The sequence below is a fragment of the Hemibagrus wyckioides genome, linkage group LG01, assembly GCF_019097595.1.
Source record: "Hemibagrus wyckioides isolate EC202008001 linkage group LG01, SWU_Hwy_1.0, whole genome shotgun sequence".
NCBI lineage: Eukaryota > Metazoa > Chordata > Actinopteri > Siluriformes > Bagridae > Hemibagrus > Hemibagrus wyckioides.
Window position 1 is genome coordinate 20,821,208 of NC_080710.1, and position 15,485 is coordinate 20,836,692.

General features: G+C 38.7%; 1 protein-coding gene across 1 annotated transcript in view; it reads right to left on the reverse strand.

The window, feature by feature from the left end:
• The window catches only part of osbpl10b (oxysterol binding protein-like 10b), a 49,849-nt gene that overhangs the window by 7,681 nt on the left and 26,683 nt on the right, over positions 1-15,485 (reverse strand). Inside the window, exons 7-8 of the mRNA XM_058399609.1 lie at positions 6,495-6,641; positions 3,349-3,829 (exon numbers count right to left, since the gene is read on the reverse strand). Coding sequence (XP_058255592.1) covers positions 3,349-3,829; positions 6,495-6,641 — 628 coding nt within the window. The remainder of the gene's footprint in view (positions 1-3,348; positions 3,830-6,494; positions 6,642-15,485) is intronic.

Consider the following 15,485-nt stretch of genomic DNA (forward strand, 5'->3'; position numbering starts at 1 on the left):
GCTACACTATTCAAAGGAGCCTGAAAATGTTCACAGATTTTCCAGACATTTGAGATAGACGTGTCATATGACATCACAATACACGTTCAACCAAAACCCTGTTTGAGTCATGTATGTGGAACAGGACTTCATGTATGTGGAACAGCTTTCACAGGACGTCATCATGTATGTCTTCACTAGTAGCTCAAAAAAGAGAAGCAATTCAAGCCAAAAAAACAGGTGTACAAGGAAATCCTGGAGAGACTAAACTAATAAGCTGCCCTACTTAAGTCCTGGTTTCTGTATGTTTCTGGGTCCAGTTTTTGTTGTATTTGTGAAACATAATTTTACATTTTAAAATTCAGCCTTTTCTTAAGGAATGCCATGTACCCTTTAAATATCCATTATGATAATATACAGTAATATGATTAAATAGCTGTAATAACAGCTAATAATAACATTAGTAAGATTAGTAAAGTCTATTTAGTAAAATGAAATGCTCAGTAAAATCCTAATGCTTTTTTGATGGCATATTCTTAACCTTTAAACTTAGCTGATCAATTCAAACCGCTGATCAACAATAAATAATTAATCAATAAAGTCAAGCTATCACATGTATAGCATTATTAGCTTTGTTCTTTGAGACGTGTCACATTTTGGGGCCTACACTGTTTCAAACTTCATCATGATTCATTTATTGCATTTACTGACCCCCATCACCAATCACCCAACTGTTACAGAAACTTCACTCATCACAAATGGAACCTTCCCAATTCACCAGATTGCTTGCTCGGCCATTAGACTTTGTATTCATTTGTATTATTATTAAACATTTCTGCATCATCTGCTCTGAATATCAAACAAAATGTGTCTGAAAGTCTCTTTATCCTGTGCAGAATCCTGGCTGTACAACGTGTGTATCCTCACAGGACAGGCCCTCTCCAGCTCTTATATAACAGTCAGCTGTCTTGTGGCACGTTTTGGTGCAGGCATAGGGCCAGGGCTGACACAAACACATCTGTTTCCCCAGGAGAGGCGAGCAGGAGAGGGCTAGAGCATGGCTCTGTGCCCCTGCACCTCCGCTCCACAGGGGTGCATGGGACTGCCATGTGACACATAATGCTGCTGAGGTCAGCACTTTCATACAGCCTCCAGAACAGTGTGCAAGAAAACCGAGCGCTCGGCCTGTGTGTGTTCAGTCAACCTTTGGAGGTACAGTGGAAACTGTAAGATGGTCATTCCTAAACATTAATTTTCCAATTGTTTAACCATTTCTGTGTCTATTTAACTCAAGCGCTAACTAAGGTAGAGTCTAAGGCACCTAACAGAGGCATTAGATTTTGGGATGAAATATCTTGGTACTTAGGAGCATTTACAATGTCATCAGTCTTCACAGGAGCCCATGAATCACCAGCAACAAAACAGCCCCAAAGAATTAATGATCCACATCCTTATTGTACAGTGCCTTTCAGGAGGAATTCCCTTTTGCCATCAGGCAAGGAAATTGACTCTTGGAAAGTTCATTTTTTTGTTTCATCTGGCCACAGTACAGATGTTTGCTGTATTTTAGTCGATAAAGATATAAATCTACTAAATGTGAAATTTTAAAATGGATAAAACTCTCATAATGTTATGCTTTTCACATATATATAAATATATATATATATATATATATATAAATATATATATTATTGCCTCCCTTCATAGAAAAGAGGAAATTATTGTTTAAAATAAACATTAAGACTACTTCCTGTGCTTCTCTGTTCTCATGTGTGGAATCATTACACAGCATTCAAGAAATTCTCATTAATCCCCATCAGGTCTCTCTGTCTCTAATTACCTGCCTTGCTCTTCTAAAGGAGAATTAGTTCCATTTGTCTTGTAAGTAATTAATGCTGGCCTAATCAGAGTGAATCACTAATAGGCTGAGGTTAGCTTGCAGAGGCAGCAACTTTATCCACTTCACTGATCACCTGGATGTCTGCTAGCACTGGAAACATGCTGACGGAAAGGCAGGAGAGCTGCTGTGCTGTGTATGTGTGTATCATCATTATAGAGACATTTCAATTGAGGTATGCAGCGAAACTGAAATGGAAGCTGGACAGAAAAATGAGAGGCAGACATAGAGAGGAAAGTTTAGGATAATATTCCCTAGAGCTTAGCTGGCTGACTGAGAGATAGGTTGTACCAGTAGAAGCCATCACATGGCCCGAGGCTTGTCCAGCTTATTTGAAGACCGAATGTACTTTGGGTGCGACGCTAAAAGGATGACAGAAAGCAGAGCTGGAGAGAGCACAGCATCACAGATAAGCTGGGTTTTTTTCTGAGGCCACACATTTATATTCGCTGAACAACCTATAGATCTCCGTTGTATTGAGGACTCTGTTCTGAAGATGTTTAGTCCACCAAAATATAACAAAATTAAATATACATAATATTCCTGAGTCACATGATGTCTTACGTAGGATATGTGCATGAGTTTGGTAAGGAATAAGTTTGGATTATGTGTAATGGACAGTAGGCTGCTATGCTGACTAGCATCTCTAAATTGATTTATTTTTAACAAAATTCAAATATTTTGTTTGTTTGTGTATGTGAATGTCCTCTGCTTTGTGCCCCAAGTCTCCTACAATATGCTCCATTCTCCCTGAACCCTCTGCAGGATAAACAGTAAAGAAAACGGATTAATGGAATTGTACATTAATGCTGACATTGTTTAGGTGCAGTGGGGAGTATTGTTTACAGCTCCAGGGTCACTGGTTCAATCCTTCCTCATGTTCTCCCATTGGCCATGTGGGTTTCATCCCAGTTCTCTCATTTCCTCCTGCCTCCCATTAGGTGGATTGGTTTGCTAAATTTAACGTGAATTTAAAGTGAATAGTTACTACACTCACTGGAGAGACCCAGGTATCTGCATCATATACATCACCTCTACATCATTTTGTCAGCTAAACTGAATGTAGCTTAACGTTAAACCCTGACGCCATGCTGCTATAAACGAGACCATCTCACTATTGTATTATTAACACTCAGCCCAACGAGAGACTTGGGTCTCTGAAACTCCACACACATTTTGTCTAAAGATTGTGAATCAGTATGACAGGCGCATTGTGCATTCTTGAACACTTTATGATTATAATATATTTGTTTCGGACACATTTTTAGAACTGTACAGCTATAACGGCCATCACACTACACACTCAGCATCCCAGAGACATTTTGCATTAAAAAAATTCTTGCCATAAATTTCTGCAATTTCAATGCAACAAACATAAGATTCAATTTCCTAACTGTATTATTAAGCCGTATTTAATCTAAAATCAAATCTGTGAACCAACTATTAAGCACATATCATGCAATTTAACTCACCCTCTCCGACCATAGACACGCCCACGGACATGCCCATGAACTTGCTCTTCGTCCAGACATGGGCGTTGACACACATTCCACGTTCCTTGCACTCGCAGTAGAACCCTGAGACCGGCGGATGGTGCGAGACCTGCTCAGCCACAAAGTGCAGCCGGTAGCAGTGATCAGGATTGGCTGAGCTTGGGGGCGTAGCCGAAGGTGCCGTGACAGAAGTGTTGGTCCTAAGAGGCCGTACTTTTTCATGAGGGACATCCCAGCTACACAGAAAGCTCTCACCAAGTATTGGGTTATAGGGCTTTTTGGCCACAGCACCTTTGCGTCCCTCATGGAAGGCAGTTAAGTAATATTCCACGAATCGCACGATGCGCTCTTCTGGTGTTGTTCCAGCTGTGATGGCCAGGAACATATCGGGATGGGCCATGAAGTTAGCATACATTTCCAGCAGAGAGCGCTTCTCTAAGATGAAGGTAGGAAGTACTACCTAGGAGAGAGATAAGAAACTGGCCTTTAATTATTTCGTAATCCATCGCAAGTCATCAGAGACTACGGCAAATACAACCGGGATACCTGAAAATACATCTGAATGCACTTTTAATTATCATGAGCTATTATTTAATACCATTTAAGGCGTTATATATGGACTGGAATGACACTCAGCAAGTATTCTTCTGCTCAGCAGAAAGAGTATTCAAAGAGAGAAAGACAATTAGGTGGGATCTCACAAGTGTGCACTATCCTTACAGCAGATTGAGCTGACAAATGAACTGGTTTAGAAGCCAAAATAAAAAATCCTTACTCTTACCAAAAACCCAGGCACTGGAAACACTGGGGCAAAAAAAACCAAATCAAGCACAATCTATAGATTTTTGATGAATTAGTTTGCTTTTACAAACCACTGCTTACATTTTTACACACTGTTTATTGACATCATTATTTTTATTTACCCTCAATCTTTTTCATTTTCCGAACATAATACTAATAAGATGTGGAATTATAGTAAAGTAAGTTAATATTGGTCATTAGTTTTGATTGAATAATTGAATACAGCCCTATGGCTGAGTATTGGGCATACTCACAAGAGCTAGCTCAACTTGTTCCCCATCTCTCTCTCTCTCTCTCTCTCTCTCTCTCTCACACATGTTACTCACTCAGTAATCGATGAGTCCCAAACCACTGCTTGAGACATATTAATAAATGTGTGATTCTGTGTGACGTTCTATCTGACCCACACTGGATCAATGTGCTGTCCTTTTGCCCCAGGCCTAACAATCTCTAACACACATCGTTATCTTTACTCATCCGTGATTCCCAGAGACCTGCATCGATCCCTGCTGAATGCTTTTAACCTCAGCTAAGCCCTGCAGAAAATATATGGGCAGGAAAAAAAACAACAAAACTTGTTCTTCTCTAGTAGAAGTACTATGTATGACAAGCTTTTTTTCTTTTTTTATTTTAAATCAATAGACTTTCATTACCTCTGTCAAATTCATCATGACCATCATTCATCATGGCCTCACGGATATTACAGGGTGAAAAAAGATTAATTGAAATGATGAAATGACATCCCACAATGATGCTTACATTTATGTCTGTGAGAATCACTACAGAGGGCTTGTTAGAAGATTTTTACACAATCACACAGTTGAAAGCTCAATTCTGAACGCTATAAAACAGCACGGCTCTCACTTTATTCCCGGCTGCACCATTTACATTACTGCACTCTTTCTAATACATTATCGTGATTTGTATGGTGGATGTTCCACATTAATGGAGTGATGTGTAATCGATGATATGGTGAGTTTCTTCTTTGAGGAGATGATTATTTAACATTTGTGAAAGGAATCTCCAGTCTCAGCACTTTCAAAAGGGAAAACTCTAACTTTACGTTTTCTGGAACTGGAGTCTTTAGGACAGAGAGCTTTGCAGTTTCTTCATAAAATGACAAGATTTTATCATAAAATATTAAATTAAAGTTTCATCTTATTAACTAAAACTCATGAAGGACCTTTTGTTTACAGCTCTTATTTTTATCACAAAATTAAATATAATAATTATTAGATAAATTGTAGTGCAATGAAAGTCTCATTCTTTAATAAATAAAAATGGCTAACAGTGGCACTTTGAGACATGCTGGTCGTAAAAAATGATAAACTTCTATATGTTGACCGCTTCCTGTTAGGCCACACAAGACTGTATCATTGGCCATTTTCTAGTAAGAAAAACTCTTTTTTCTACACCAATCAGGCATAACATTATAACTACCTGCCTAATATTGTGATGGTCCCACTTTTGGTCCAAAACAACCCTGACCCCTCATGCACTGTGTATTCTGACACCTTTCTATCAAAATCCGCATTAACTTCTTGAGCAACAGTAGCTCGTCTGTTGGATCGGATCACACGGGCCAGCCTTCGCTCCCCACGTGCATCAGTGAGCCTTGGCCGCCCATGACCCTGTCACCGGTTCTCCACTGTTCCTTCCTTGGACCACTCTTGATAGATACTGACCACTGCAGACCGGGAACACCCCACAAGAGCTGCAGTTTTGGAGATGCTCTGAATTTGGTCTTTGTCAAACTCACTCAAATCCTCACGCTTGCCCATTTTTCCTGCTTCTAACACATCAACTTTGAGGACAAAATGTTCACTTGCTGCCTAATATATCCCACCCACTAACAGGTGCCACGATGAGGAGATAATCAGTGTTATTCACGTCACCTGTCAGTGTTCATAATGTTATGCCTGCTTGGTGAATACAATACATTGTTGATGCATTTGTGCAAGCAATATTCTTTCTATGGAGAATTAGTCCGGCATTGGACTACTGCTCAGAAGGATGTGAGTTCTAATACCAGGTTCACCAAGCTGCCACTGCTGGGCCCATGAGCAAGGCCCTCAACCCTCAGTTGCATAAAATGAGATAAAATGTGAGTCACACTGGATAAGGGCGTATGCCATAAATATTTATTAACACACAGTAGAATAAAGTACATAGGAGAGAGCAGTAAGAGTTGTATAATCACACGTCCAATTATGTATGACATCGAGAGCACGCCTAAGAATGGGATTTCTGGATAAGCCAATCACACCCAATGAGTCAACCTGAGCTCTGTCTCTGTGTGTGTGTGTGTGTTTGTGTGTACATACCCGTGTGAGGTCCATGCCCAGTTTGAGCTGGGAAAGCAGGTGGAGGATGATACTCCTTTGTTCATCCAGCACTCCCAGGTCCTCTTCCTCATTGTCCTCAGTGTCTGTGCTCTCCTCACTGGGGTCCACTGTGTTTGCATTGAAGTGCTGCAGGAACACAGGAACTGGTTACTAACTCCCACTGACCATCACGCATAAGGGCCTGCTGCAGACACTTTATAGAGGCATAAAACATTGAATTTCTGAATCAAAACTTTGACAGAAGTTTGTTCTAATTTAGAGGGAGATGAATAAAGTGTCTGAAATACATGCTGAATACTTGATGTACTTTTGGAGTTCACCATCCTGTTTTATATAGGATTGTTTTTAGGAGTTCTTAAATGAAAATGTAATTTTAGTCACAGATGATAAAAAAGTCAAACTTTTGACACAAATCCTCAAATAAATAACCCTAATTCCTTTTCCAGCTGGAGCATTGAGTATATACTAATGTACTTCATCATCATCATCATCATCAGTATACTTTCTTTTAACTTAACTTTGGATTTGTGAAAAGGTCCTGCAATTATAATTTTTTTTTAAATTATAAAACAGCAAACTTCTATAAAAAGAAGAGAACAACCATGTTATACCTTTTATTCTTTATTTATATATTTATTTTTGTTATTAATAATGCTATCATCATAATTAGTTAGTGTCATGATGGCTGGTACAGTGTTATGCTAGTTTTTAGCTTGGATGCAGCAACAGCGTTACTTACCTATTACACCCAATACAAGTCCAGTAATTTATTTTCTTTTAAAACGTAGATAAGAGATTTACTATGTGTATTAACTTGTAAGTTAAAGCTTCTAAGCTGGAATGCACCTGTTTTTGTGCATGGCAGACTAGCCAGACTTGCTTATGTAGCTTTTAAGACATGTTGATGGTGTTTAAGTGATCTAGCTTTGTGTTCTGTCTTTCAAAATTTGTCATTGTAAATCCCATTGGAATGAAGAAATAAACTATTCATATGAACAATAAATAAATGCATAGATCTGTGATGAATAGTTTGTTTGTTATAGTTAATAGGAGATTGATATGATTTGTGCAAACAGGTTATATATGTACAGGGGATGTACGTCTGTTTGTGAACTAAACAAACCTGTATTCTATGTATTCTTATGCATTCTATGTCGTGAAATTATCCCGTTGACGTCTATTTTTAATCTAGGTTTCCACATCTGGATAATACATGCAATACTTTCATTTGGGCATAGTCCGTTCAGTCTTAAGTGTTCTTAGCTGATCTGGCCTGGTTTGCGTGTGTGTGTGTGTGTGTGTGTGTGTGTGCGCGCTCTGCTGTAGCCACTCATGCGGAAGCCCTACATAGTTGCTAATGCATAATATAGTACAGCCCACAAGTGCATTCCTCAATGCACAGTGGGGAAAAATATATATAAAGTTTCATCAAATATTGACAGTTCACAGATAAGTAAGAAATGTCACATCCTTTTGTCTCTGAGGATTACTTTCTATTCCTTCATGAACATATGAGCAACTCTAAGACAACAGATGGGAACTGAAAAGCAGCAGCATGCTTCAGGCCACAATGGATTCTGTGAATGGACTATAAACTGAAAAAGTGACTAATGTTATGATCATATGTTGATTTGATCTGCTTCCCTCGTCCTTCTGCCTAATGCCGGCAGCGTTGGGTGAGTGGAGAGTCTAGAAGAAGCGGATGAAGGGAATGAGGAAGGCTGGCTGTGTGCTTAGAGCAGCAGTGATATTTCAACTGAATATTTCATAAAAGAAGCATGTTGCCTTATTTCTTCTCCTCGTCACAGCAGCCACACTCTCACAAGGGTAAAGCAATGCAATCAGCTCACTTTCAAGGTCAAACATCATGTGACACTCAAACATCCATAAAGCTTGTAATTGAATAGAGGCTCTCAATTAAAATGTAGAGTAAAAAAAAAAAAAAGTAAAAGCAGCAATTTGTTATACAGGGGAATCTAATCCTAAATCTAATGAGAATTACTCTCACATAGAAACACATGCACGGTACAGTGACTTGTGGATATATTGTAAGTAGTAAGATTTAGATTTTTTAATATTACAACAAAATCAGAGGAAAAACCTAGTCAGGTTCTATTCCACGGCACCATCTGATATAACAATATATAAGTTTGCAGCTTTTATGATAACTTGGTGAAACTAAAGAAAAACTCTGGCACTGCTCCTACTACAACAGCATAAAGTACTAGAATAGTAAATATTAAAGAGAAGCGCATTTAGAGTTCCAGTCTTTATAAAAATTAGTGTGCCAGTGTCTTACAGGAAACTCCTCCCATCCTTCCACCAACAACCAGATCAAACAGAGGACAGAGAGCAAAACTACCACACATTCATCACAACACAAATCTCTTTCAACTTACATTCATGTCTGAGCCAGTTTAGTTAAGTCCTTCATCTCACAGTGCCAGTAAGAAAGTATGCCCCAGCACCTCTTCTTCTCTTCTCTTCTTTCCTTTTGTCTTTCACTCTTTTCTCTCTCCTACTCTGCTACTTTTCCCTGTCTGAGTAGCTGTCCCTGAGCCGTGGTGGTACTGCCCCTCCCACTCTGCACACCCATACATTTGCACTCACGCTCATGCACACGTACACCATACACCCACTAACACTGCTGCTGCTGTTGCCCAGACTTGCCACAGGCAAATCCAGCTGGACCTCCTTGCCTCTGTTTAGCTACATTAACAAAGAGAGAGAGAGAGAGAGAGAGAGAGAAAGAGAGTTCTTTATTTTTTATATATTTTATCTACTTATTTCTGTTGTCTTTTTCTAATATGTACTTTTCAATTTTAATGAGTGTGTGTGTGTGTGTGTTAGAGGACTTGTCCTCCTTATACTCATTCGGAGATTACACGGATGCTCTAAATCCGTCACGCCCCTCCCAACTTCCCCTGAAACACACATGATTTCCACCCATAGCGTCCTATTTGCATCTACAGTAAATATACATTCTGGAACAGCTTCTTCACCCTTAAGCGAGTGTATGACAAGTGCCTGCAGATCCGAAGGTCCCAAGCCGCCATCTCCTGCATGTATTCATCCACCTTCTATTATTCTACACACACTCCCACACAACCTCTACTTCACCCTGCCACATTGTTTTATTCAACTAATCATGTAAAAGCTCCAGACCCAGAACACATAAGAGCAGAACTATACCTTGTCCTGCATTTACTTTAGTTGAAATCATGTATTAGTAGATTATGTGAGTGATTAATATATGCGTGGTTATTGTTAGAGCAGCCTTTTATGTGTTTCCTGTTCCTTAAAATGATTAAAATAGTAAAGGTTTTTTTCATGACATATCACCTGACATATCCAACAGAACAGCAAGGATTTTTACATCAAACTGCTGTGACGCATGGCAATATGAATATAAAAGAATATGGCAGTGAGTGAGAGAGATAGAGAGAGAGAGAGAGAGAGAGAGTGCAAAAAAAGTCTAACGAAGTTAAGAAGCTCAATAGCTAATAATTCTATTTTCTTTTTTATATTTTTCTCCTTCAATTTTGTGTTGGGGAAATTCTTTGGCTTCATCTAACTGGCTATTTCGGCTGTTATTTATTTTTAATAATCCAGGAATTCTTACATCATCCTGTTGGAGGGAATCTTGCCCAGAGCACTAAATCTGCCCATTTATCAACCGCATTTAGTACCACATTTTCACTGGGTCACCTGAGGCGCACACATCAGGGCTTTCTCTAATTGAACATGACTTAGTGCTATGTGTTTTTACTCTTCTCCACCTGTATACTCTAATGAGTTATAATCCCATTTTCCTCTGAAGTTCCTCTGAAGCATTCTTCCTCATGCTATCTCTTCTTCCTCATGCTATTTCTTTTGCAACTGAACTACATGAAGATTTCTGTTAAGCTGACATTATTTGTTGTTAAAATGTGATCAAATAAAATTGAATTGAACTGAATTCAAATGACTTATAATGCCAATCTCATTATGATGACACACATGTTGATGGCACAGTGATGTGGGTGCTGCATCTCTGTGAACATTATTGATGCTAATTTTATCTCCAAGTTCTAATTTTAGCCAAGGCCATATAATTGCTCCATTAGTCGGTGTCCTAGCTGCAAGCCACTATAACATCTATGTACCTTACTCAGATCAGGAATAATCAGTAATAGCTGTAATGTGATGTGATGCTCACCTTACATTCATTTTCTCTAGAGTTCTGCATTTCCCTTCTGTGTCCATGATGCCTTATATGTCTTAATCATCATGGCTCTGTGTCTGCCTGTATTCTAAATAATGTTCTGATCAAAGCTACTTCTTTGTTAAGACAAAAGCCAAGGTTGTATAAATCAATAAATGAATTAGATTAATGCACCTTCTAGCCAAGTAGGCAATATGTTTCTGGAGAACTAACCTCCAGATTTGAGGAGTGATGGACAGGTTGTGTGTTTGAGAGTCCAAGTGAATGTCATGTGGCTCGGTGTCTGAATGTATTGACCCTGGGTTGTCCCATGGTCTGATTTGATCTGCTGCAAGCTGTTCAGCATGTGATTCATCTCCTTATGAGCTCTGTGTGTGTGTGTGTGTGTGAGAGAGAAAGAGAGAGAGAGCGAGAGAGCAGAGGGAATTAAAATAAGTTAAAGATTAAAGGGTCATTCTGGCACAAAATGAGCATTTATGATGTTGTATAGTCTTCTGGATCCCTCAGTCTCAGCATTCGAGCACTGAATCATCCAGCATACATTACACAATTTAATATTATACAATTACCTATATTAGCAACTATAGTTGGGAACACACACCAAATACTTTCTAATGAACCTAGATAAAAAGTTCTTAAACTTTTCTGTAGTTAGGGAATCCTTAAACTCCACAAGCCTCCTCAGCACAGAGTTACTTCATTAACTTCATTAGTCACTTTAAATCTCTTATTTAAATATGTATAATAATATATGGGCTATTTATTGGAGGTATAGAGCTTGTTTAGTCCTGAACTTTCTACGAACTGAACACATTAGGTTCAAACTGACATTAGAGATGTTATTGTTCAATACACACAAGTAAACAGGCTGATAACTACAGTAACCCAATAAAACATATAATAACTCTGGTAATGATAAGTTGTGATTTTCACTGTTATAACAAAAAAGTCCCCTTAGCCATGCTTCATCTAACCCTGGAGGAGCCTGGGTTCTGCTGTGGGCAGAACAGTGCTTTGGAAAGCAAGCTAGATTAGATAGTTCGATTGTATTAGGTGGTATGAGGACCGGTATAAGCGATGTCATGGTAACAACGTGAGGGACTTCCAAGAGAGCCAATAATGAGCAGCACTGCCTTATGAAGAGCTAAATGTACATACTGCTGTGCCCTTCATGTGTGTGTGTGTGTGTTTAGTAGAAGGTTTTTCAGTTGACCTGAGCTTATATCATAATGCAGAGCTGCAATAAATAAATCCCTAGTGAATAAATAATCAGTAGCAGTTTATGTCACACAGTATACACTGTTCTGATTGTGACAAGGTCCACAGTCACAAACACTACACTAATAAAAAAAGAACTGAACTGTATTGCAGCAGATTAGTTCACGCCCACACAGCATGAGAGTGCTGATGCTTTCCACTAATTCTCCTTAGGTGTCAGGTGTTAACGCTTCCACAGCAAATCCAGACATCAGTGCTTAAACTAAGCCTTATTCATCACAATTATTGCCACCTAATGAATATTAATGAATAGGGATGAAACGCTGTATTCATTCACAATTTGACACAATTTGCTTCTAGGAAAATTGGGGGAAAAAATTTGAATAGAAAATTATGACAAAAAAAATTATGAATTTCTGTATAATAAATAATGAAATGTTTATTTTTATATTTTTATATTATATTTTTACTTTGGAGCTCTATTTTTGCTCTGGAGCATATATATAAATATATATGTATATATATATATATATATATATATATATATATATATATATATATATATATATATATATACACTATATTGCCAAAAGTATTCGCTCACCCATCCAAATAATCAGAATCAGGTGTTCCAATCACTTCCATGGCCACAGGTGTATAAAATCAAGCACCTAGGCATGCAGACTGTTTTTACAAACATTTGTGAAAGAATGCGTTGCTCTCAGGAGCTCAGTGAATTCCAGCGTGGAACTGTGATAGGATGCCACCTGTGCAACAAATCCAGTCGTGAAATTTCCTCGCTCCTAAATATTCCACAGTCAACTGTCAGCTGTATTATAAAAACGTGGAAGTGTTTGGGAACGACAACAACTCAGCCACGAAGTGGTAGGCCACGTAAACTGACGGAGCGGGGTCAGCGGATGCTGAGGCGCATAGTGCGAAGAGGTCGCCAACTTTCTGCAGAGTCAAACGCTACAGACCTCCAAACTTCATGTGGCCCAAGAACAGTGCGCAGAGAGCTTCATGGAATGGGTTTCCATGGCTGAGCAGCTGCATCCAAGCCATACATCACCAAGTGCAATGCAAAGCGTGGGATGCAGTGGTGTAAAGCACGCCGCCACTGGACTCTAGAGCAGTGGAGACGCGTTCTCTGGAGTGACGAATCGCGCTTCTCCATCTGGCAATCTGATGGACGAGTCTGGGTGTGGTGGTTGCCAGGAGAACGGTACTTGTCTGACTGCATTGTGCCAAGTGTAAAGTTTGGTGGAGGGGGGATTATGGTGTGGGGTTGTTTTTCAGGAGCTGGGCTTGGCCCCTTAGTTCCAGTGAAAGGAACTCTGAATGCTTCAGCATACCAAGACATTTTGGACAATTCCATGCTCCCAACTTTGTGGGAACAGTTTGGAGCTGGCCCCTTCCTCTTCCAACATGACTGTGCACCAGTGCACAAAGCAAGGTCCATAAAGACATGGATGACAGAGTCTGGTGTGGATGAACTTGACTGGCCTGCACAGAGTCCTGACCTCAACCTGATAGAACACCTTTGGGATGAATTAGAGCGGAGACTGAGAGCCAGGCCTTCTCGTCCAACATCAGTGTGTGACCTCACAAATGCGCTTCTGGAAGAATGGTCAAAAATTCCCATAAACACACTCCTAAACCTTGTGGACAGCCTTCCCAGAAGAGTTGAAGCTGTTATAGCTGCAAAGGGTGGACCGACATCATATTGAACCCTATGGATTAGGAATGGGATGTCACTTAAGTTCATATGCGAGTCAAGGAAGGTGAGCGAATACTTTTGGCAATATAGTGTATATATGTATATATATATATATATATATATATATATATATATATGTGTATATATATATATATATATATATATATATATATGTATATATATATATATATATGGCCCAGGAACTGAAACAAGCTCCAGAGAAAAAATAGAGCTCCAAAGTTGCCTAAAATGCCCATTTTCTGTGGCATATGTGGCACTGTAGATCACAGAGGCATGACGATTGTGTTGTTTGAAAGCTACCAAAGATCTTTACCTTACTGTTTTAACCATTATGTGTCTGTATACAGTAATACACACCACAGCACAGAAGTTTAGCGAGTTGGGAGAATGAGAATCTTATAGGCTCCCCATGAAACTAAGCACTCACATGTATAGATATTTTAACTTGACTGGTTACACAAAATGAGATGTCTGGTGTTCAAACATCGTCACTGTATTACATGCATTACTAGTTATAACAGAATGCTGATTTTACACATTAACATGACACACCATCAGATTTTTGCATCTCAAATGTATCACGTCATGATGCATCATTACACAACTATTCATGAACACATATTTACTTACTCATTAATAAGCAGCTACTAATATGTTGAACATTCATTTATTTATGTTTTGTTTTTCCTCATTTTCTTTTAAATGATGCTTTATATAGTACACAATGATAACATGCTATATTACAGTTTTTTGTCTTTTAAAAACAAGGCAGTGCTGCTCACCTAATAAACACAATCTCGTGTATTGTTACTGTGTACTGTGATGTACTGTGATTTTAGCAATACTGCACAGCCCAAGGTTTTTTGATATGATAGGATTGTTGGATTTCTACTTGCTGTCTTATGTTCATATCCATCTCTACTGAATTCTTAAGTATATTGTCTTGTACTTATTCCTAACATGTGCGTTTTTCAAATCTATAGCAAACCTAATATTGAATCATTTTCATTTCTAATTATTTACACTCTGCAAATTTGTAGAGAGCAGTCATCTGTCTGTCACTTTACACTAACAGAGAGCTGACAGTGCCAGCAGTGGTGGGAATTACTGCTAATTTTAGTGAGTCAGAGCAATCAGTTCAGCTTAGCAAGAAGAGATGATTCTCACTGCCAGTTTTTTTTTCTTTCAAAACCACCAAATATATTGCCTGAATTATTTATATTTATAAAGTAAAATCTTTAACAAAATGACATATTTATTCAAACATAATTTGTTGGCAACTGCCCATCACACCCATATGTGCTTGTTGAACATCCATATTCCAGATTGTTATTATAGCCACCACTCTTCTTGGAAGGCTTTGCACCAGATTTTGGATTGTAGCTGTGAGGATTTGTGTTCATGCAGCCATAATAGCATTAATGAGGTCAGGCACTGATATTTTGTGAGGAGGCCTGGGGTGCATCTGATGTTCCAGTTCATCCCAAAGTTCTTGTGCAGGATATGAGTTTATCCACACCATGTCTTCATAGACCTTGTTAGTGCAGAAGGGCATTATCATGGTGGACCTGGTTTGAGCTCCTTAGTTGCAATGAAGAAAAATCTTAATGCTTTAGCATACAAAGACATTTTAGACAACTGTATGCTTCCAACTTTGTGACAGAACCACATATGGATGTTATGGTCAGGTGTCCACATACTTTTGGGCATGCACTGCATATATTATCACTTAATATATTATAATATATTATCACTTATCTTCAGTAATTGCTTTATTCATGTCAGTGTCATAGCAGATAAGAAAGCG